The sequence below is a fragment of the Odocoileus virginianus genome, chromosome 6, assembly GCF_023699985.2.
Source record: "Odocoileus virginianus isolate 20LAN1187 ecotype Illinois chromosome 6, Ovbor_1.2, whole genome shotgun sequence".
Classification (NCBI taxonomy): domain Eukaryota; kingdom Metazoa; phylum Chordata; class Mammalia; order Artiodactyla; family Cervidae; genus Odocoileus; species Odocoileus virginianus.
In genome coordinates this window covers 65096108-65118724 of record NC_069679.1, presented here as the reverse complement: position 1 = coordinate 65118724, position 22617 = coordinate 65096108, and the positions used below count along the sequence as shown (strand labels likewise).

Genomic DNA, 22617 nt, shown 5'->3' with positions numbered 1-22617 from the left:
TCAACATTACTTTAGCCATTCTGATAGGTATGTAGTGGTATCTCATTGTGTTAAGTTGCATTTTTTAAAATAGTCAATGATTTAAACATCTTTTCATGTGCTTATTTGTCATTCATACTTACTCTTTGGTAAGGTTGTCTAAAATGTTTACCCATTTTTTTAAACGTAACTGTTTCTGATTATTGAGATTAGAAAGTTCTTAATACATTCTGGATACAAGACCTTTCTTGGACATGTGACTTGCAGACTTCCTCCTAGTCTATGGCCTGCCTTTTCATTTTCTTTAAAGGGTCACATTCCCAGATCAAAAGTTTTTAAATTTTGTAAAGTCCAATTTATTTCTTTTTCTTTTATGAACCATTTTGATGTCATGTTTAAGAACTTTTTAGCCTGTTACAAATATTTATTCCTAAGTCTTTCTTTGTAGTTTCACATATAGAAAGCTTTATAGTTTGACATATCATATTTATTTTATCTGTCAGATTTACTATCCATTTTTAGTTAAGTACTTTTAAGTAGAGTGTGAGGTTTAGGTCAAGGTAATTATTCCAACATCATTCATTGAAAAGACTATGCTTCCTACCTTGAATTGCTTCTATACCCCTCTCAAAAATCAACTGCCCACTCATAAGTATATACTCAGAAGAACTGAAAACTGATATTCAAACACATATATGTAGAGGCATGTCTTAGCAGTTCTCAAATAATAAAAGGCAGAAACAGCCCAAATGTCCATCAACAAACGAATGGACAAATACTAGACTATCTATACAAGGAATGAAGTACTAAAACAAGCTACTGCATGTAGGAAACTTGAAAATATGCCAAGTGAAAGAAGCAGGCAGGTCACATATTGTATGATTCCATTTATATTAAATATTCATATGTCGAAATATTTATACACACACACATATATATATCATGATCAAGTAGGGTTATTCTAGGAAAGCAAAGCTGGTTAAGTATTCCAAATTCATTCAATGTAACCATTAACAGTTTAAAGAAGAACTACAGGATCACACTAATTAATAAAGAAGAAGCACTTGACAAAATTCAACATCCATTTCTGCTTTGCTGCGTATGCTCTGAACTTCTTTTAGTATTCAATATTGACTTGTCTATAGTGTTTTTTTTTTTTCCTAAAGCACATCTTGTCACAGAGTATTTTAAATAGCAGCACTGGGTATTATAGTTTATGTATACAGTTTATTATAGTCTACTCATACCAACATTTTACTATTTCAAGTGGAATGTAGAAATCCTACTAACTTTTTAGTTCCCTTTATCACTCCTCTTTTATGATATAATTGTCTTAAAAATTACCTTTATATTTCAGGAAAAGCTGAGAATGAAAAAAAGTTACCTTTATATACATTGAAAACTACAGCAGACAATGTTATAAATTTTTATTTTCATCATCAAACATTTTAAAAATACAAGGGGAGAAAACCAGTCATTTACTCTGCATCTACGCTCTCATTTGTACTTTTTTTTTTATTCCTGACAGTCCAAGTTTCTTTCCGTTATCATTTTCTGTCTGAAGAATTTCCTTTTCTAGAGCAAGTCTGCTGGCAAAAAACTCTTAGTTTTCCTTCATCTGAAAATGTCTTTATTTCATCTTATATTTTCACTGCATGAAGAATTCTGGGTTGTTAGTTCTTTCATTTTGACACTTTAAAAATATCTTACCACTTCTTCTGGCTTCCATGTTTTCTGATTCAGAAGCATTCTAGCTAATAAAATGCTTTTCTCTAGTTGCTCTGAAGAATTTTCTCTTTGTCTTAGTTTTCAGAAAATTACTTATAAAGTGTCTGGGAATACAATACTTTGGGTTTTTCCCTTCAGGGGTTTATCAAATTTAGGAAGTTTTCAAATCACTGCTTCAATCCTAAGATACAAACATACCATTTTTGTTGTTGCCGTTACTGCCCACAGGTCCCCGAGGCCCTGTTTACTTTCTAAAAAATCTTTATTCTCTCTGTTGTCATAGTGGATAATTTCTATTGATCTAACTTTAAGCACAGTCATTCTTCCCTGTTAGAGCTATTCTACTATGAACCAGTTTTTTACTTAGGTTATTATATTTTTCAGTTCTAAAATTTCCACTTGATTTTTTTATATATAATCTATTTCTTTACTGAGACTTTAAATGTTTTCACTTGTTTCGAGCCTGTAATAGCTTTTTGGAGCATTTTCATTACTATAGCATCTTTAAAATCCTTGTCAGGTAGTTCCAACATCTGTGTCATCTCAGTGTGATGTCTGCTGATTATCTTCTGTCATGTGAATTATGGTTTTCCTGGTTCTTGGTATGATGCTGAGTATTATGTTCTGAGACTCTGCTTTCTATTTAAACTACCTAGTTTAGTAGGCAAACTGTTTTGGACTCCAAGCTCACCTTTATGAGCTGCAGCTCAAATGTCAATTTAATTGTTAATGCCTTTTCAATGTTTTGTTCTGCTCCACTTGTGGACTACCCAGAGGCCAGTTTGAAGCCTGATGGATACCACACCAGAGCTCAGTTCTCAAACCTTTTTCTACATTGATTCTGATCACTTCAGAGGTCTGCCCAGGGTTTTAAACACAGATTGTAGGAAATCTCTTTATCTAACTCCCTTCTCTTCATAATCTTTCCTCTACTCTAGATGGAAGGGAAACGAGAACTGCCTCATTATTGCAGTGTGGTGATAGTGAACAAGTCTTTGTCCAAAGTCTCTGCAATTGTAACACCAGTTGAGAGAGGTAGTGGTGCCCTTTTTATTGCAGGGCAGGCATGGAAGGCATCATTGTGTGTGCAATCTCTACAATTATGACACCTGATGAGAGCAGTGAGGAAATATTTCTCATGACGTTCACCTGGAATAGGGTAGATACAATAAAAATTGGGATTTCCTTGGTGGCTCAGTGGTAGAGAATCCACCTGCCCATGGAGTTGTGGTTTCTGTCCTTAAGTGCAGACGATACCCTGAAGAAGGAGATAATACCTCACTCCAGCATTCTTGCTGGAAAATCCCATGGACATAGAAGCCTGGTGGGCTACAGTCCATGGGGTCACAAAGAGTCGGACACAACTGAAGTGACTTAGCATGCATGCATGTTCTCATAAAACTTTACTTAAAAAAACAGTTGAGCTGAATTGGCTGGAGGGCAGTACTTTACTGACCTCTAGTCTAGGCCTGCAAAATCTGTAAAAATAGTGTGGCTAAAGGAAAAGCAACAGCAGACAAGATGGGTAGGATTACGTGTTCCATAAAGATATAAGAAATTATATCTTGCTCTATTTTGTATTCTACTTTGATAAAACTTCGGACTTTCTACCATTAGTAAGTCACATGGATTTAGTCTTTCAATAAACCTAAGGAGATTTTCTAAAAAACAAAAACAAAAACAAAACCTAAGGAGATTTTCTAGTGCCCATATTACTTTCTACTTAAATCAGCATCATTATTTTCCTGTTTGAGTTGTTAAAATTCAGACTCATCTTTCTGATGACTAGTTTTACCGAGTCAAACTGAGTGCCCCTACAACCGAGTTTCTCTGCCAACGGTATGATTAACTTCTCTATCCAAAGTTGTATTCTTTTCTTGTCCTGCTCATGTTTCCCTTGGGACTAAGGAATTATCAAATAAAAGGGGACTGGAACTGAGTAGGACCCTGCGGAGTCCTCCTGGGCACCAAAGCCCCTCTCTGTTCTCTATTTGTTTGTAGAAAAGGCTTTCGTCTCCTAGGCCTTGGGGCTAGTGGTAAAGAATCTGCCTGCCAATGCAGGAGATGCAGGTTTGATCCCTGGGTGGGAAGATCCCCTGGAGAAGGAAATGGCCACTCCAGTATTCTCGCCTGGAGAATTCCATGAACAGAGGAGTCTGGCGGGCTGCAGACCATGGGGTTGCAAAAGAGTTGGAGATGACTTAGCAACTAAACTACAACAACTCCTGGGCTTTCTGAGTCCCATAGAACAGACTTAAAACAGTTACTAAGTAGGGAAGTGAGTGAGTGAGTGAAGTCGCTCAGTCGTGTCCAACTCTTTGCGACCCCATGGACTGTAGCCAGCCAGGCTCCTCTGTCCATGGGATTCTCCAGGCAAGAGTACTGGAGTGGATTGCCATTTCCTTCTCCAGGGGATCTTCCCAACCCAGGGATCGAACCCGGGTCTCCCATATTACAGGCAGATGCTTTATCCTCTGAGCCACCAGGGAAACCCCACAGGGAAGTGAGGGAATGCAGAAATAAAGCAAAAGCAGCAAGTAAAGTAATGATTATTAAACAGAGCCAAAGTTCCTCCTCAAGGGATATACTAACAATCTGATGCATATCTCTGAGTTGTTTGGCAAAAACTAAGACCCTCACCCAGATGGAGGATGGTGACCACAAGCACACAGACCCTAGATCAGCTAGAATCATTGATGATTAAGAGTCCTGAAACATCAGCCTGTCACCTCACCACCAGCCAATAGAAGCAAGTCCACAAACTGCAACCATCACTCAAATGTTGCCTTTAAAAATGCTCCCCAGAAAACCAATGGTGGGTTTGGGTCTTCTGAGCATGAGGTATCTGTTCTCCTTGCTTAGTGTCCTGTAATGAATGTTGTACTTTCCTTCACCACAGCCCAGCATCCCTAGATGGAGTTGCTGCATGCCAGGTGAGCAGATGCATGTTTAGTTTGGTAACAACAATCCATAAATGTACTTGGAATATTGAAGGACTTGTTCTATTATATACAGAACAAAATGGAAAACTGGATGGAATGGAAAAGATATTCATCTTTTATCAGCTGGAAAGAAAGATGCATGATAGATATAATGGGCAGCTCAGGGTGTGTTTGTCACTTCCACTGTTAATCATAAGAGATTTGATTTAGGTCCTATTTGAATGGCCTAGCAGTTTTCCCTACTTTCTTCAATTTAAGTCTGAATTTTGCTAGCAAAGTAATGCTCAAAATCCTTCAAGCTAGGTTTCAACAGTATGTGAACCAAGAAATTCCAGATGGACAAGGTGGTTTTAGAAAAGGCAGAGGAACCAGAGATCAAATTGCCAATATCCACTGGATCATAGAAAAAGCAAGAGAATTCCAGAAAAATATCTACTTCAGCTTCACTGACTATGCTAAAGCCTTTGACAGTGTGGATGACAATGAACTGTGGAAAATTCTTAAAGAGATGGTAATACCAGATCACCTTATCTGCCTCCTGAGAAACTTGTATGCAGAAGCAACAGTTAGTACTGGACATGGAACAATGGACTGGTTCAAAATTGGGAAAGGAGTACATCAAGGCTGTATATTGCAACCCTGCTTATTTAACTTCTGTGCAGAGTATATCATGTGAATTGCTGAGTTGGATGAATAACAAGCTGGAAATAAGACTGTCAGGAGAAGTATCAAAAACCTCAGATGTGCAGATGATACCATTTTAATGGTAGAAAGGGAAGAGGAACGAAAGAACCTCTTGATGAAGGTGAAACAGGAGAGTGAAAGAGCTGGCTTAAAATTGAACATTCAAAAAAACTAGACTATGGAATATGATTCTACCCCCTCATGGCAAATAGATGGGGAAAAAATGGAAATGATGACATATTTTATTTTCTTGGGCTCCAAAATCACTGTGGATGGTAACTACAGACATGAAATTAAAAGATGCTTGCTCTTTGGAAGTAAAGCTATGACAAACCTAGACAGTGCATTAAAAAGCAGAGATATTACTTTGCTGACAAAGGTCCATACAGTCAAAGTTATGGTTTTTTCCAGTAGTCATGTATAGATGTGAGAGTTGGACCATAAAGAAGGTTAAGCACCAAAGAATTGATGCTTTTGAGTTGCGGGGCTGGAGAAGACTCTTGAGAATCCCCTGGACAGCAAGGAGATCAAACCAGTCAATTCTAAAGGAAATCAACCCTAAATATTCATTGGAAGGATTGATGCTGAAGCTGAAGCTCCAATACTTTGGCCACCTGATGTAAAGAACGGACTCACTGGAAAAGACCCTAATGCTGGGAAAGACTGAGGGCAGGAGAAGAGGGCAACAGAGGATAAGATGGTTGGATGGCATCATGAACTCAATGGACATGAGAAGTCTGGCATGCTGCAGTGCATGAGGTTACAAAGAGTCAGACATGACTTAATGACTGAACAACAATAGGATGTGTTTAACATTTCTTCTGTGAAAAAAATCAGGGTTTCTCCTCATATCTCTGAGTTTTAATCTACTTATCATATAAGTGTATATTCTACCACCACTGAGAAACATTTTATAGTCCAGAGAAAGAAAATCACTTCTTAAGACAACTTCTATGATTAATGACAGTGTCATATCTTTTTGCCTTTTTATAATGCACTTGGGGTTCTCAAGGTAAGCATGCTAAAGTGGTTTGCCATTCCCTTCTCCAATGGACCACGTTTTGTCAGTTGACTCATTGGAAAAGACCTGGATGCTGGGAAAGATTGAAGGCAGGAAGAGAAGGGGACGACAGAGGATGAGATGGTTGGATGGCATCACTGACTTGATGGACATGAGCTTGAGCAAGCTCCAGAAGATGGGGGAAGGTCAGGGAAGCCTGGCATGCCAGTCCATAGGGTCACAAAGAGTCGAACATGACTAGAACGACTGAACAACAATAACTACAGTACCATAATGGATGTGAGAAAACAATTATGTCCATTTTCAAGGATTAGAGCATACCTATCTAGATTTTAACTGATAACACAGACATGTAGTTTTATGTTCTTATGACATAACTGAGCCATATTTATGACTTATCTGATCTTAGATTCTTAGTCAACACTCTATCCTGAGCTAAGCACAATTACGGGAATGGAGAAGGAGAAGGGGCAGTGAAGCTTACTGGACATCCACAAAAAAGTCGGGGGAAAAGTCACTCAGTTTTGGTCTACAATAACCAGGACTCACACCAAGAGCACAGCTGCCCGTCACAAACATTGTGAACAGTCAGTGAACAGAGGCTGATAATTCTGGGGTGGTCAATAAGAGAAAGTGCTGCATACTCTAGGGAGTCCTGGAGATGAAAGTGAATGTTCTAGTCAGAAGTTACAGCTCTTTAATGGAAAGCTGCTGTTCTAACATCAAATTAAAGCAAAAATTTAATTGCAAACAACCTAGTTTTTACTGTATTTATGTGTGTGAGACAGAACCCATTGAGTCTTAAAGGTCGGCATTTATCACTTTGCACCTAATTTTGCACGCCTTTCTCTGTGTCAGGCTGCTTGCCATGTCCGGAGCAGGACTGAAAACCCCTGCCTGACTTCAGGCTCCTTCCCAGGTCAGTGAGAAGGACTTCCCTGTGGGTGCAGGGGATTTACCGGAGTGTATGTTTTAGGGAGCCTCATTTATACAGAGTCTTTCAAAGGCCTGGGGAGGAGGGGGACTTGTACAGGATGCTCAACTGGTCAAAATTTGCAAAATCTGTCCACAGGGAGAAAGACAGCTGTCTCTTCCCACTTGAAACTCCCTCCCATTCACCTCAATTCCCCAGTGTTGGTATCAATGTTGGGAGGAAATAAAGTGGTCTTCAACATTCCTGAGGTCCTGTTATGGGAAAATTAAGCAAGGAATTAACCTAGTTTAGATTTAGAAGTATAAATTTATGTGCTCATGGTTGCTTTTGCACAGTTATTTTTGTGACATAAATATAGGTACAGGGCAGGAGGTTGCATTGTGATATGAATGTGCCCCATGGAGAAGTGGTATCGGTTCTCAGTGATGCCTAATCAACACAAAAGTTCTCTTCTATTATTAATAACCTCAAAAATGTATACAATTAAAATTGTAGCGTAAAACAACTATATGCTCCATTATTTTTTATTGGATGAGAATCACATGAAATAAAACTTATACAAATTCCCTTTTATGTAGGGCACTAGCTTATAGCAGTAATACAAACATGAGGTATGTCTGTATGTGAAGTTGCAAATGTTATGTATCACAAACATGAATAATTAAAAACAAAATTTTATTGATCAAAAATCTGATTTAATCTTTCCATTCTCTTTATAAAAAACATTACAAAATCACTGTCAATTCACTTTATAGACCATATGACAAACTGTAATCAAAGAGTATGCAACTAAGAAATGTGAGGAAACAGTATTATAAAGTGTCAGGCTGAAAATAAACATTTTTCATTTTTCTGGAATTTTGTGTTTGCGGTATTTGTCAACTTCATAAAATTTGTAATTTGTTGGGGTTTTTTTCCATTATACATAGTTGATTCTTACTATCACAGATTCCATATTTGCAAATTTGCCTACTAGCTAAAATTTATTTGTAACCTCAAAATCAATACTTGATGTGCTTTCAGGTCACTTGTGGACAAGTGTAATACAGTGAAAAATGGGAGCCTCCTAAACACAAACCCTCTGCTGAGGTCAAATAAGGTGCCACTCACCTTTTTGTTTCAGTTCTTAGTATGAACAAGGGTCCTTTTTACAGTCTATTTAGTGCCCCCCCTTTTTTCTCCATTTTTGTGCTTTTTGTTGGCAATTTCACTGTTTAAAGTGGCCCATAAGTGTGGTGCTGAAGTGTTCCTAAGCTGTCCAGGGTTCCTAAGCACTAGAGAGCTACGATATGCCTTTGAGAAAAATACGTGTTAGGTAAGTTCTGCTCAAGTATGAGTCATGTGCTGTAAGCTATGAGTTCAATGCTAACTGAGTCAACAATACATCTTTGGTGTCTTCAAACAGAAAAACACATAGAACAAGTTTATATACTGACTAACTGATCAGAGACTTAAAGGCACTTAGGATGAATGTTTCAGTATTTACTAATTCTGTGTGACTCTACAGAACACAACTGAAGCAAATAATGAGAATCAAGTGTATTTATTCTAATATCTAATCTTATATTTGTATTTCTTTACATAAAAGAGAGTACTAAAAACTAGAGGCTTCAAGTCCATTCCCTAAATCTGGATCCATGTCTGGTCAAGAGCCTTCATTTCCCCCTCATGAAAGCTTTGCTACTTTCCAGTTATTGTCTCACTGGAACTGAGACCAGGATTCTAGAGGAGGAATCTACAGCCTGGGACTTCATGCTGCTGCTGCTGCTGCTGCTAAGTCACTTCAGTCATGCCTGGCTCTGTGCGACCCCATAGACGGCAGCCCACCAGGCTCCCCCGTCCCTGGGATTCTCCAGGCAAGAACACTGGAGTGGGTTGCCATTTCCTCCTCCAATGCATGAAAGTGAAAAGTGAAAGTGAAGTTGCTCAGTTGTGTCCAACTCTCAGCGACCCCATGGACTGCAGCCTACCAGGCTCCTCCGTCCAGGGGCTTTTCCAGGCAAGAGTACTGGAGTGGGGTGCCATTGCCTTCTCTGCTGGGACTTCACAGTCAGGGCCAAAATCCCCAATTATTGCACTATAACTATGTGAAACTCAAATTTCTTTTAAAATTTGGGAAATTGCTTCTATAATTATGCTATATAATATTATGATCTAGGGCAGAGTCAAACTATAATAAAATTTTCCCTTTCTTAGGAAAAAAAAAGAGTATATTTCTAGAAATAGAAAATTACTGAGGAAATGGAGCACAAGTGGGGCTGATATACCTAAATTAAATAGAGTCAAATCTAAGTTCAACTTACATTCAAGAAAGTAAAAAGATACTGTATGAGGTGGTGCTACTCTCAAAAGATAAAATGATTTTAGGGAGCAGCATCTAGATTTCCATCAGCTATTCAATCAGTAAATAGCATTACTATTTCTACAGAGTAAATGTTAAGGATCTCATATGCATTCTCATATATCTTTAATAAGGAATGATGGTTTAAAAACCTGTATTATTGATAATCAAGATGATATAAATATACAAGAAATATTTAAACTTCAAAATAACTGAATGCAGATAGAGTTGTGTTAAGTGCACTGCCTGGAATTTTCCTCTGTAGCCATCAGGCATCTCAAAATGACTTTAAACTCTTGTGAAGAAACCTAAAATCCCAAATCAGATGTTGTCAAGGACTTTAAAAGAAGGAACTAAGTTTGCAGTTTACTAACACTAAGTGGTTTGCTAGTAACATTATACTAATTAAGGTGAATGACTATTAAGCAACTACAGCAAAATGGAATCCAGATTGGGAATGAAGAGATAAAGATGTTAATTAGCATATGACATGATAATTTACATAGAAAATCTAATGTGATCTACAAAAAAAGCTATCAGAATATATGAGTTTAGCAAAGCTGCAGGATACAAGATCAACAATAAAAAATTAGGCTTTTATTATGTTGAAGCAGTTTCCTTCTATTCCTATTTTGTTGAGTGCTTTTATCATGAAGGGTACTGAATTTTGTCAAATGCTTTTTCTGCATCAGTTGAGATGATCATGTGTTTTTTTCCTTTATTTGTTGATGTGGCATACTACAATGATCAATTTTCATATGTTGAACCATCTATGCATTTTACAAAGAGGTACACTGTTATCTACCACAGATCTGGGGCTGGGAATGGATAGCTTCTACTGTACTAAGAGCTGAAACTGACCAACATTAACTGCAATTTATGGTCCAAACTTTCCTATGGAGCTGTAAGCCTTCAACAGTCTTCAAAGTTCCAAAGTACTTATATCAGATAGTTTCTGCCAGTGCAGTCTAGGTAGGGAGACAAATTCCCGGTGCTTCCTACTCCACCATCTTTTCAGAATCCCTCTGCAGATAATCAGTTTTTAAACAGCACACTAAAATGTGTTTGACAATCAGGGCTATATGATCACCACATGATTATTTTGATAGTATTAAAGAACCACTGTTAGTAATCTTAGATATGATTAGCATGTGGCTATTTTTTTTAAAAAGTACCTTTAACTTTCAGAAATTCATTCTGAAATATTTACAAATGAAATGATAAAATGATACAGTGTCTGAGATTTGCTTCAAATGATTCTGGATATGCAAGGGGTGTGGTAGAAGTACAGATGAAATAAAGTTGACCAGAAACTGGTAACTGTTAAAGCTGGGTTATGAGTACTAGGGGTTCAATGGTCTCTCACTTTTACGTAAGCTGAAGTTTTCCACAGCAAAAATTTTTTTTTTTTTTTTAAGGAGTGATAAAGGTGGTTGGTGGCTCAGTCGGTAAAGAATCTGCCTGCAATGAAGGAGACCTGGGTTCAATCCCTGGGTTGGGAAGATTCCCTGGAGGAGGGCATGGCAACTCACTCCAGTATTCTTGCCTGGAGAATCCCATGGACAGAGGAGCCTGGCAGGGTGCAGTCCATGGGGTCACAAAAAGCTGGACATGACTAAGCGACCACATACATAGGAAAAACGTGTGTAACAGCAATAGGGGAAGTAGTAAAATATCCAAATGAAGAGTCAGAGATATAAATATCAAAACAACAAAATGGAGGGATAAAATAAATTGTGTGTGTGTGTTTGAAGATAATTAATTCAGAGATACTCTCAGAATGTTACCAGACTTTAAGCTTTCTGAGGGCAGACACCATACCATGTCCATTCGGTTCACCCTAAATCCCTAACAATGTACCTAATGCCTAAGATATCCAGTACAACCAAATAGTTGTTGAATAAATGAAAAAATAAACAATTCTGTGAGACCTACACACCCACAAAAAATCTGTAAGATTCCGAATAATGTAGCTTTTAGTAAGGCTTAGAAAACTTCCTTTAATAAATCTTTTATACTTCCTACCACCACCATTGTCCTCAGCTGACTTCCAGTAGAGTAATCCCCTCTTTCATTTCATGAAAGCTACCCTTGCCACCATATTCACTTACCACTTCTTTTTCTTTCCTCATTGAACCTGTTTAAACATTTTATCTTGGAAAAGATATTCTTTGTCAGATATTCTTAGGTCTTAATTCTGAAAAACTCTTTTCTTTTCCCTAACTGATCTCACCTCAAACTAGTATCTTTCAAACAGGGAAAAGTCCTGAAAGTTTCTCTTTACTCTAATTGTTTTAAGCATTTAATGACTATCTTAATATAGCTACGTTAATGACATTTTAGAGTGAGTTATAATTATTACCACTTCTGGCTTTATTTCAGTTCTCATTTGGGCAGAAATATACTGAATTACTCAGTAGAATACACAACTCTGAGGGCACCAGATGAAAGATTTGATTACATGATGAGTATACTAGCAGATAGACGAATCAAGTTTATAGTTATAGTCTGGCCTTAAATCTATTTTAAAATATTGTCCTGTTGAAGAGAAAGAGGGTTAGACACATCCTGTGTTAGAGTGGAGGGGTTCCCCATAATCTGAAAAATATATGAAAAATATGTTAACAGCCTCAATAATGCATTCCTAATGTGACTTGGCAACTTTCCATTCCAAAGACCATCCACAGTCACTGGAATCCATATAGAAAAAAGAGAAATCTGCATTATCTCCAGCCAGTCTGCTTTTGAATGGAAAAACAAAGTTCTATTCTCTTTTAAAAAGTAAAATATTCTCTATTTTCACAGCTTTTAGCTTTCTCTCAAAAAAGGGAAAATTATCAACCTACCAATTTCCAAGAAAACTCCTATTCAAAACACAAATAAACAAACAAAGCAAAGCCTCCAAAGCAAGCCACACACCCATTAAAAAAAAAAAAAAAACCCACTTCCAACTATAGCTACTCTCTATATCCTTAGATTCTACCTGAAATGGGTTCAATTCTGCTTAAAATGTCAACTCTGGAGCTGGGTAGAAAAAAACGAAACAAAGAAGAACCTTTTAGTACCAAAACACAGATAATTTCAAGTTAAACTGGGAAGTGTCTTTTGTTTTTGTGTTTTGTTTTTATTTATTTATTTATTTTTATTAGTTGGAGGCTAATTACTTTACAATATTGTAGTGGGTTTTGTCATACATTGACATGAATCAGCCATGGAGTTCCATGTATTCCCCATCCCGATCCCCGCTCCCACCTCCCTCTCTACCCGATTCCTCTGGGTCTTCCCAGTGCACCAGGCCTGAGCACTTGTCTCATGCATCCAACCTGGGCTGGTGATCTGTTTCACTATAGATAATATACATGTTTCGATGCTGTTCTCTCAAAACATCCCACCCTCGCCTTCTCCCACAGAGTCTAAAAGTCTGTTCTGTACATCTGTGTCTCTTTCTGTTTTGAATATAGGGTTATCATTACCATCTTTCTAAATTCCACTGTTTATAATAGCCAGGACATGGAAGTAACCTAGATGCCCATCCGCAGACGAATGGATGAGGAAGCTGTGGTACATATACACCATGGAATATTACTCAGCCATTAAAAAGAATTCATTTGAATCAGTTCTAATGAGATGGATGAAACTGGAGCACATTATACAGAGTGAAGTAAGCCAGAAAGATAAGGAACATTACAGCATACTAACACATATATAGGGAAGTGCCTTTTGTTATAAGTTATGTGCCCTAACTAGCTGCTCTCTTCACCAGTCACCAACTTAAAACTTGTTTCAAGAAAGTTAAGGAAAAACAAGACATTGTGATCTCGTCCAACATGCTTAATATGAGCTAATTAGAAACTGCAAAGTATATTCTAATAACCACAATGAAAGAAGAATTTCCTCCACGTCATTCAAAAGTCTAGGAAAATGACCTGCATTACAGTAAAATGTAGACACATAACAAATATATTAGCAGTGTGGTTTTTAAAGTGAGCCTGAAATTAATATCAGAAACTAGAGAAATACACTCAACAAAACTTCTCAATTTGTTACAATTCATGTAGCACAAGATTAAAGACCAGCACAAAATAGTATTTTAAACAACCCAATACTACCTATTCACTTTATGGCTGAAGGACATTTTAGATAAACATACAAAAGATTAAGACCTTAGGAGAATTACTTGGACCATTCTACTTGAGACTAACACAGCACACCTGGGGTTGTCTTCAAAAAGATTATTATCATTTTTAATAAGTTTAGTTCTTTAATGCCATGCCTTAGGGCCTTCAACTCTAAAGAGAAGATAATTTTAATTGAGAGAACTATAGAACTCTGTCCCACTGAAGTCCACTTGCCCTAGTACCTTTTTATTTTCCAGTGTGTGGTGAAATTGCTTTTCCCAAGTAAAATCCAGGTACATGACAATAAGGGCTTCCGAGGCAGCGCAGTGGTAAAGAACTCGCTTGCCAGTGCATGAGACACAAGAAATGCGGGTTCAATCCCTGGGTTGAGAAGATCCCCTGGAGGAAAAGGGCAACCCATCCAGTATCCTTGCCTGGAAAATCCCACGCATAGAGGAGCCTGATGGATTACACAGACTCCACGGGGCTGCAGAGAGTCAGACACGACTGAGAACAGCAAACATGAGAGACATGACACGTGTGATAATAACCGAATGGAGATCTAATATTGAAACCAAACTTCACTGTCCTATATGACTGCAAGTCAAGCAGGATTTTCATGAGACATAATGGATATTTGCTCAATTCACAGGACTGGAGAACTGCAGAAAGAAAAGCTTAGATTTTAAAATGAAACCTATTATGGATTAAGACAGAGGTTTAATCTAGGTTTTTTTTCCTTTGTACTAGGTCTTGCATTATACCAAAATATATCAGGATTTTAAAAAAATGCTTGTTGTGATAATGAGAAGTCACACATTTCATGAGTATAGGTAAAAATCTAGAAAACTAAAAATGTTTTCACCTATTCAAACAAACCATTAAAAGTAAATTATAAAATTATCTGAATTATTTATGACTATAGCAAGATATTTCAATGACTAAAATCTCCCAGAAATTTAAAATGTTGAAAATATTTGTTTCTGTTGTACCTTTTAAAAATTATTTTCTACTTAGACAAAAATTATTAGCATCTTTATATAATAGCTGGCTGATGGGCTAAAGAAGGAAAGCCTGCTAAAATGTCCATCTATAAGTTATATGAAGTGCTTGTTTTTATTTTGAATGTAGGTACCAAAAAGACCCTGATGCTGGGAAAGATTGAGGGCAGGAGGAGAAGGGGACGACAGAGGATGACATGGTTGGATGGCATCACCGACTCAATGGACATGAGTTTGGGTGGACTCCGAGAGTTGGTGATGCACAGGGAGGCCTGGCATGCTGCGGTTCATGGGGTCGCAAAGAGTCGGACATGACTGAGCAACTGAACTGAACTGAACTGAACCAAAAGTCAAAGACTTTGTCTTTTATCCCCTTTTAGTTTTATTTCCTAGTATACTACTCATTTTCTAAGCCCCATTGAAGTCTTCCAGAATCTAAGTTGCTTAAATAGCCTTTGAACAGTAATAAAAGGCTTAAAAGTAATAGTATGGAAACACCAATAGATTTGAATACCAAGGAAAGGTGTAATGGGAAAAAATGAAATCACTCTAAAACATCTGCATAAATAGCTCAACTATTCTGATTAATTCTCTAACCCATTAAGTTAAACCAGTGATAAATTCTTCTTTTTTTTAATACAATTTATTTATTTGGCTGCACCAGGTCTTAGTTGCAGCATGTGTGATCTAGTTCCCCAGCCAAGGATTGAACCTGGGCCCCCCCTGCACTCTGGGAGCATAGAGTCTTAGCCACTGGACCACCAGGGAAGTCCCCAAATTATTCTTTTTAAAAAAGAATAAAAATCCAAGTCAGAGACAGGATTCCTTATGATTTACTGTTTTTATTTAGTCTCTCAGTCATGTCCAGCTCTTTTATGACCCCATGGACTGTGGCCTGCTGGACTCATCTGTCCATGGGATTTCCCAGGCAAGAATACTGGAGTGGGTTGCCATTTCCTTCTTCAGGGAATCTCCCCAACCCAGGGATGAAACTGGCATCTCCTGCATTGCAGGAGGATTCTTTGCTGCTGAGCCACTGGGGAAGTCCTCCTTACAAATACGTATCTTTAATTTTGTTGGAATGGGAGAGAGGATGCTTATTCACCTATATCCAAAGAAGTTGAAGACTGAGTTACTGGCAACTTTGACCTCTAAAATATATATTAAAAATACAGTTCTTTAAAAATAGGGAAAAAAAGATCATAAATACACTAAACAAAGAAAAATAATTTTTCTAAAATACACTTTTTCCTATTGAGATTTTCCCCATCTCCTTGAATATTAAAAAAAAATCACATTTTCTTTTCAAATAGAAAAAAAAAAAAGGAAAAAAGCAAGAATTTTTAAAATAGGTAATATTTGAATACCTATTCAAAGTTAGGTCCATGTGAAATGGTGTTTTGATATAAGTGATTTACATGTGAAATTCTCTAAAATAGAACCACTGAAAGCAGCACACAGAAGATGAACTTCATGCTCCTGGTGAGAGCACTTGGCCACTTAAAAACCAAGAGGAAAAAAGAAACTAGAGCAAGTGGTAGGTACGTGTTACAGTGATGGGAGCTAAACTATGGCCAAATCATAGTTTAAATATAACTTTCATGGGGTGAACACTTAATGAATATGTTGAAATGGAAGAAACTCAGAAACCATAGTTATTTCCATTTTAAATGAGGATGATAGTTCTGCACCACCAGCTGTTTATAGTTCATTGAATGAGGTTCTAGTTGATAGGAGATAATTACCTCTTCCCTACAGGAGGCAAGTGTTGCTCATTCTACAGACACCTCTGATGAATGATCATGGGGGCATGAGACAAGTGAGCATGCCAAGATCAGTTTTGTTTTTAATGATCTCTTGATGCACTTGATTTTCTACTTTTTTCCTATTTAAGTGTAGGAAAATGTGCATCTTAAAATATACAAAATAAAGTCACTGGCTATTATTTTGCTTTTATAAGACACCTTAATTTTCAAAGGGAAACAGAGTGAGTGTACACAGAAAGCATACCATCACTAGAAATGGGTGGGGATGATCATCTCAAGCATTCGGAGTGTTACAGAATTCTATTTACTAATTCATTGTTTGCCCCTGATGACTGCATTCTAACTTCAAAGTTTCTTTTCAGTTAATAATACCCCATTACCCTATGCATTCCAGTTGCTTCAGCCTCTTGGAAAGGCTTATCTATTCGATCTTCCCAATCTCTCTGAAATTCCTTTCTTCCCTTCCAATGCAAACTGCCACACACCTCAATATTTCTCACCTGCAATACTGTCTTTATATCCTAACCAGTGGTCCCCAACCTTTCTGGCACCAGGGACTGGTTCAGTGGAAGAAAATTCTTCCACGGATCCGGGTGGAGGACAGATGGTTTCAGAATGATTCAAGCACATTACATTTATTGTGCACTTCATTTCTAACCTAATGGCAGGAGGTACTGGTTGCGATTGCTGTTGGTTTAGTTGCTAAGTTGTGTCCAATTCTTTGTGACCCCGTGGGCTGTAGCCCGCTGCACTCCTCTGTCCATGGGATTTCCCAGGCAAGAATACTAGAGTAGGTTTTCATTTCCTCCTCCGGGGAACTTCCCGAACCAGGAATCAAACCTGTGTCTCCTACATTGGCAAGCAAATTCTTTACTGCTGAGCCACCAGGGGAGCCCCTGGAGGTTGGGGACTCCTGTCCTAAACAGCCTCCTTTCAATCTCTGCCAAAGAATCCAGTTCAAGCAAAATTCTACCTTTCAGATTAGTATAACTAAAGCACCACTCTTATCATGATACTCTTTTGTACAAAAATTTTTCAAAAGTAGGTTGTGACTCTAAACTAGAAAAGGTTTATGGTATATTAAGCAAATAAATAAATAAATAAATTCAAAAGTAAATTAACTCTGTCTTTACAAACGTTTTAAGACTTGGTAAGCATGTAAGTAAGAACTAAAAGAAAATATACACGCAAAATGAAGACAGAACATTTAAAAGGGCCTGGGACTTTGGAGTTTACCCTTGATTTATATTTCCTGCTTGTTGTTACAATGATGTTAGGCAGTAAATAAAATCTTTCGGCAACCATTTGCCGCTTATGCACCATAAAGCTTAACCTGTACACAAGGACCTCGGCAATTTGGCTCCCAAACCTACCTTTTCCAACTCTCCTTTCACACAACCAGAACTCCAGATAAACGGAGATATCCTGTTTCTCGCTGGGTTCCCATACTGCTCTTTCCCAGGTAGGAGCTTTACTCACATCATCTGAAGTTGGACACAACTGAGCAAATGAGCGCAGCAAACAGCATGCTGTAGCTAGTACACTCTTCTCCATTTCTGGACATCTAAATCCTACATGATTATCCTTTACAGCTCGGTCAAATAATATCTTTTCCACAAAGCTATCTGTGACATTGCCCTCCAATGAGCATTTCATCATCTCATTTACGCGGCACTTCCTATCTTGCACTATAGTTTTTGTGTGTGCATGCGTCAGAAGTAGCCCCTGTTAGGGCAGGGATCTTGTTTTAGCCATCTTTATATTCCATTCAAGGCATGACACAGAGTCTTTTTGAATAAATATGTAAAATGATTGGACAAATACTTTCAAAAAGCAAGGGCTAGGAAGACTAAAAACCAGCAGCAGCTCTTAGTTTTAATGTTTCTCCTACTATTTTTCACTCGAATTTATTCATTAACCTAACCTTCTTACCTGAAGATACGTTATTCTCCGCTGCACCAGCTCTGTCAGATCTTTGGCCTCTTTTTCCCGCCAATCACCTGCTCCATCTGTTTGACTGAGGTAGTATAAATCCGTCATTATAGACCTATAAAAACCAAACAACAATGGGGGTCTAACTTATTTGTACTTCATTTGTACAGGATTATACAAAATCGTAAGATAAGATGAGTCAAATTCTTCATAAAGATTGATGCTCATGCTGATGCTGATACTTATCTTTTATTTTCTATCAAGATTGTGAAATTTAACAATTTAGTTTCTAGCATCCAAGATTCATTCCTACAGTAAATCTTTACTATTGAGAAAAACAACTTTTTTTTTTTTCTAGGCCAGTTATGTGTACTTGTATCTCAACACAGGGCACTTCAGAGATGAGGGAGAAGTGGATATCTACAGCAAAGAAACAGGAAGATTAACATAAGGGAGAGAAATATGTTGGTGCCAGTATTTGAATATTACCCTTTTGTTCCCTCTATTGTCACTTTCTGTCCCCTCTTAAATTTCCTCTTCATACTTGGAAAAAGATGAGAGGAAAATCTTGGCACAACTCTGACACAATAGTTGAAACCAAAGGTCAGCAAACATTTTTCTATAAAGGGCCAGATAGTAAATATTTTAGGCTTCCTGGGCTTCTGCTGCTTTTGAAGCAGGAAAGCTGCCATGGACAATACGTAGGAAAAAAAAATGTGTGTATGATCCAATAAAACTTTATTCACAAAACCAGGCTATGAGCCAGATTTGGCACTTGGTCCATAATTTGACAATTCTTGGTCTAAATTAATAAAATGATTGTTAAGATACTTTGCCATTCTGCATAGAATTGGTAGTGTCCATTAAAACATGCTGAATTTCCTGCAAAGTAAACTAAAATGCTCAGTATACTAGGTAAGAGAAACTTGATGGCTGGTGCAGATGGTTTTGTTTACATTACATTAAATACAAGCTATGACCTACCTTTACCAATAAAGGAAAGTAAAAAGCAGGTCTCCTCTTTCTCTAACAACGCTCAACAACCTATCAGCAAATACTGAAACAGGTTCTAACCAGGCATTACCATTGGCACTGCTATCAACTGAGCCACCATCTTCTCTCACCTGAACTGTTACAGTAACCTCTGAACAGGTCTCCCTGCTTCCACCCTTGCCAATCTCTACAGTCTGTTCTCAACATAGCAGCCAGATCCTGTCAAAATGCCAGTCAAATGATGTTATACTTTTGCTCTTATGAACTGGCTCTTCATCTCACTCAGTCAAACTCGAAGTTATTACTTTGAACTACAAGGCCCCAGACAATACGGCCTCCTTTACCTCTTTGATCTCATTCCTACTACTGTCCTCATTGTGGACTCTATTTCAGCCACATAATCTTGTTATTAACCCCAGAACATGTCAGCCTTGTTCCTACTTCAGGGTCTTTGCATTTGCTCTTCTCACTCCTGGAATGCTGCTTTCCCAGATATTCATACACATGGCTCACCCAAATGTCCTTTAAATCTGTGCTCACTTTCTGTTTTAAAAGTCTTTCCAGACTCTCACTTAAAAATTCAACACCCCGTTACCATCACATCCCTTGATTCTCCTTCTTTTCCTTCCCTGCTTTATTTTTCTCCAAGCAATTATCATCTTTTGATATATATCATTTACTTCTTTATTTTATCATCTTCATCCACCTTCTAGAACTTAAGCTCCATGGTAGCAGAGTACTTTTTAAAACCGCCAACCACCACAAACCAGCCTATAGAACAGTGCTGATCACATAGAAAATGTCCAGTAGACATTTTTGAATAGATAATTAAATTAAATGAAAAAGTAGCAAAAAATTCTTCAAGAATTTTAGATGAGATAATATTGATAATTTTTATTCTTTCACAAATCCAATTTTGTGCTAGAGAACTTCTGGGAATAATTCTTAACTAGTTATAACTCCAGCTTTACTCCTTCACCACATTTTGTATTAACTCTTCCGTTTAGAGAATGCTTATTAAGTATGTACTATTTGTTTCTGAAAATTGTAAAATTAGACATTTATTTCTATTTATCAGAAAAGTATGGTCCTTGAGAAACTCAGAGATTAGGGGTACCCACCCCACACACAGTTGAAAATGCATATAACTTTTTGATTCACCCAAAGCTTAACTGCTAATAGCACTACTGTTGACCAGAGAAGCCTTACTGAGTACATAAACTATACTAACATGTATTTTGTATGTTACACATACAACAAATATCAAAGTAAGGGGTCCAGAGTACAAAAATGTGGACACCATTCCTTGTAAATATGCAAATCAGAAAGATTCTAAATCAGAGGAGAAAAAGCTTTGAGAGCTGGATAGGTCTCTCAGTTTGGGGTCTATCTCTTACTAGCCTTTTTTTTTTTTTTGACATCTTTGAGATATAGTTACTTCATTTTAAAATAAGTATTATAATACCTGCCATATAGTTTTTTAATACCTGCCATAGTTTTTTAAAGGCTTAATGATAATATAAACAAAGTAGTAATATATGTGGTGGTTGCTTGCTGTAGACTGAACATCTGTGGTCCCCTTAAATGCATACATTGAAACAATGCCCAGTGTGATGGTATTCAAGAGCCGGACCTGTGGGAAGTGCTTAGGTCATGAGAGTGGAGCCCTTTTGAATGATATGAGTGCTCTTATTAAACAGACCCAACAGAACTCTCTAGACTCTGCCACATTGATGGCATGGTGAGAAGGCAACCCCTATGAAGCAGAAAGAGGTTATTCATCAGACACCAAATCAGCCAGTATCTTGATCTTGGACTTCTTAGCCTCTGTAATTGTGAGAAATAAATCTCTGTTGTTCATAAGCCATGCATCTGTGGTATTTTTGTCACAGTAACCCAAATACACTAAGACATTGCTATTTATGCTAGAATGACTCAGAGAGTTGCTTCAGAGCTTTTACCTTGTGTCTGAGGAGGACCTACTAATGGTTCTAAGAGGAAGGATACATTGGGTATGAGGATGACAGTATATGTGGGACTAATGGCCAGTCAGAAAAATGACCCAATAGTCAGTGCTTTATAGCACCCTGAAGAAAGGGACTGATCAGTAAGGACTCATTTAACAGATAATGAAACCAGCCCTTAACAACTGTGACTTCTGTAGGAGTATATGACAGCCTCAGTTCTCTTTTATTCCTGGTTCTTAACTAAATGATAAACCATTTAGGAACAAAGAAATGGCAGCCCACTGGAAAAATTAAAGTTTTATTTACTGTCATAGAAAACCATCAGAACTACATATAATACACAGAGAATATCTGGTAATAGACCCTTTGAGTAAAGCAAAACTATTAATAATATACAAATAAAAATTCAAAATCATAGCTACAGTTTAGAATATTAACCCAACTAAGAGTGGAACAGTTTTATACAATGCTTTGGAATAACAGGGTCTTCTGTGAACCATTTCAGGCATTTGTTCAATGTGTCAACATTATTAATGCACAGGACACTTCACAGCTTGACTATTTCCGTGTTTACCCTTTTAAAATAGGGCAAGAATCTAATACATGATGCTTTATCTATTTTTATACTTATTACTGCAATCTAAGATTCAAAACACTTCTTTTCATTGAAAGAGCAATTTTAGTTGGAAAAACCATATCTACAACTTAATGCCTCCCTAAGAAATTAATTTACAGTCTTATACACTGAACAGAGGTTCAGGTTTTTTTCAGATTACAAAACTGAGGCCCCTATGAACTATCATGTAGCCTACAATATCATTTTGTAGTTGCTAGGGGAAAAGTCACCACTCGTATGAAATTGTGTGACTTGATCATGGAAACAGGAGATGTCTTTAACTATAATGGTGTTATAGGGCTGTTGAATTTTATTTAAATTATTTTCTCAGTTTTATAATGCCTCTTTTCCATTACCCTCATGTTATTTTTTACATTTCATAGGTTTCATCATATACAAACACAGTCATTTGCTTTTTCCTACCCATTAAATAGGAGTAATCACAATTTTTATTGCAAATCTCAACTTTAAAAAACAATGTTGTTTCTGGAGAGGTAATACAGAGGGATAAATGATCAGTCTATCAGCAAATGTCGAAGGAATAAAGGAAATTCAATATGCTCTGCATGGCATTACATTAAAGATAAACATACAC

At 37.3% G+C, this 22617-nt stretch overlaps 1 protein-coding gene across 10 annotated transcripts in view; it reads right to left on the bottom strand.

Annotated features, from left to right (window-relative positions):
- FUT8 (fucosyltransferase 8) overlaps positions 1 to 22617 on the bottom strand; it is a 306683-nt gene that overhangs the window by 75982 nt on the left and 208084 nt on the right. For all 10 annotated transcript variants that reach the window (XM_070469493.1, XM_070469495.1, XM_070469496.1 and 7 more), the window contains one exon: positions 18447 to 18561. In XM_070469493.1, coding sequence (XP_070325594.1) covers positions 18447 to 18561 — 115 coding nt within the window. The remainder of the gene's footprint in view (positions 1 to 18446; positions 18562 to 22617) is intronic.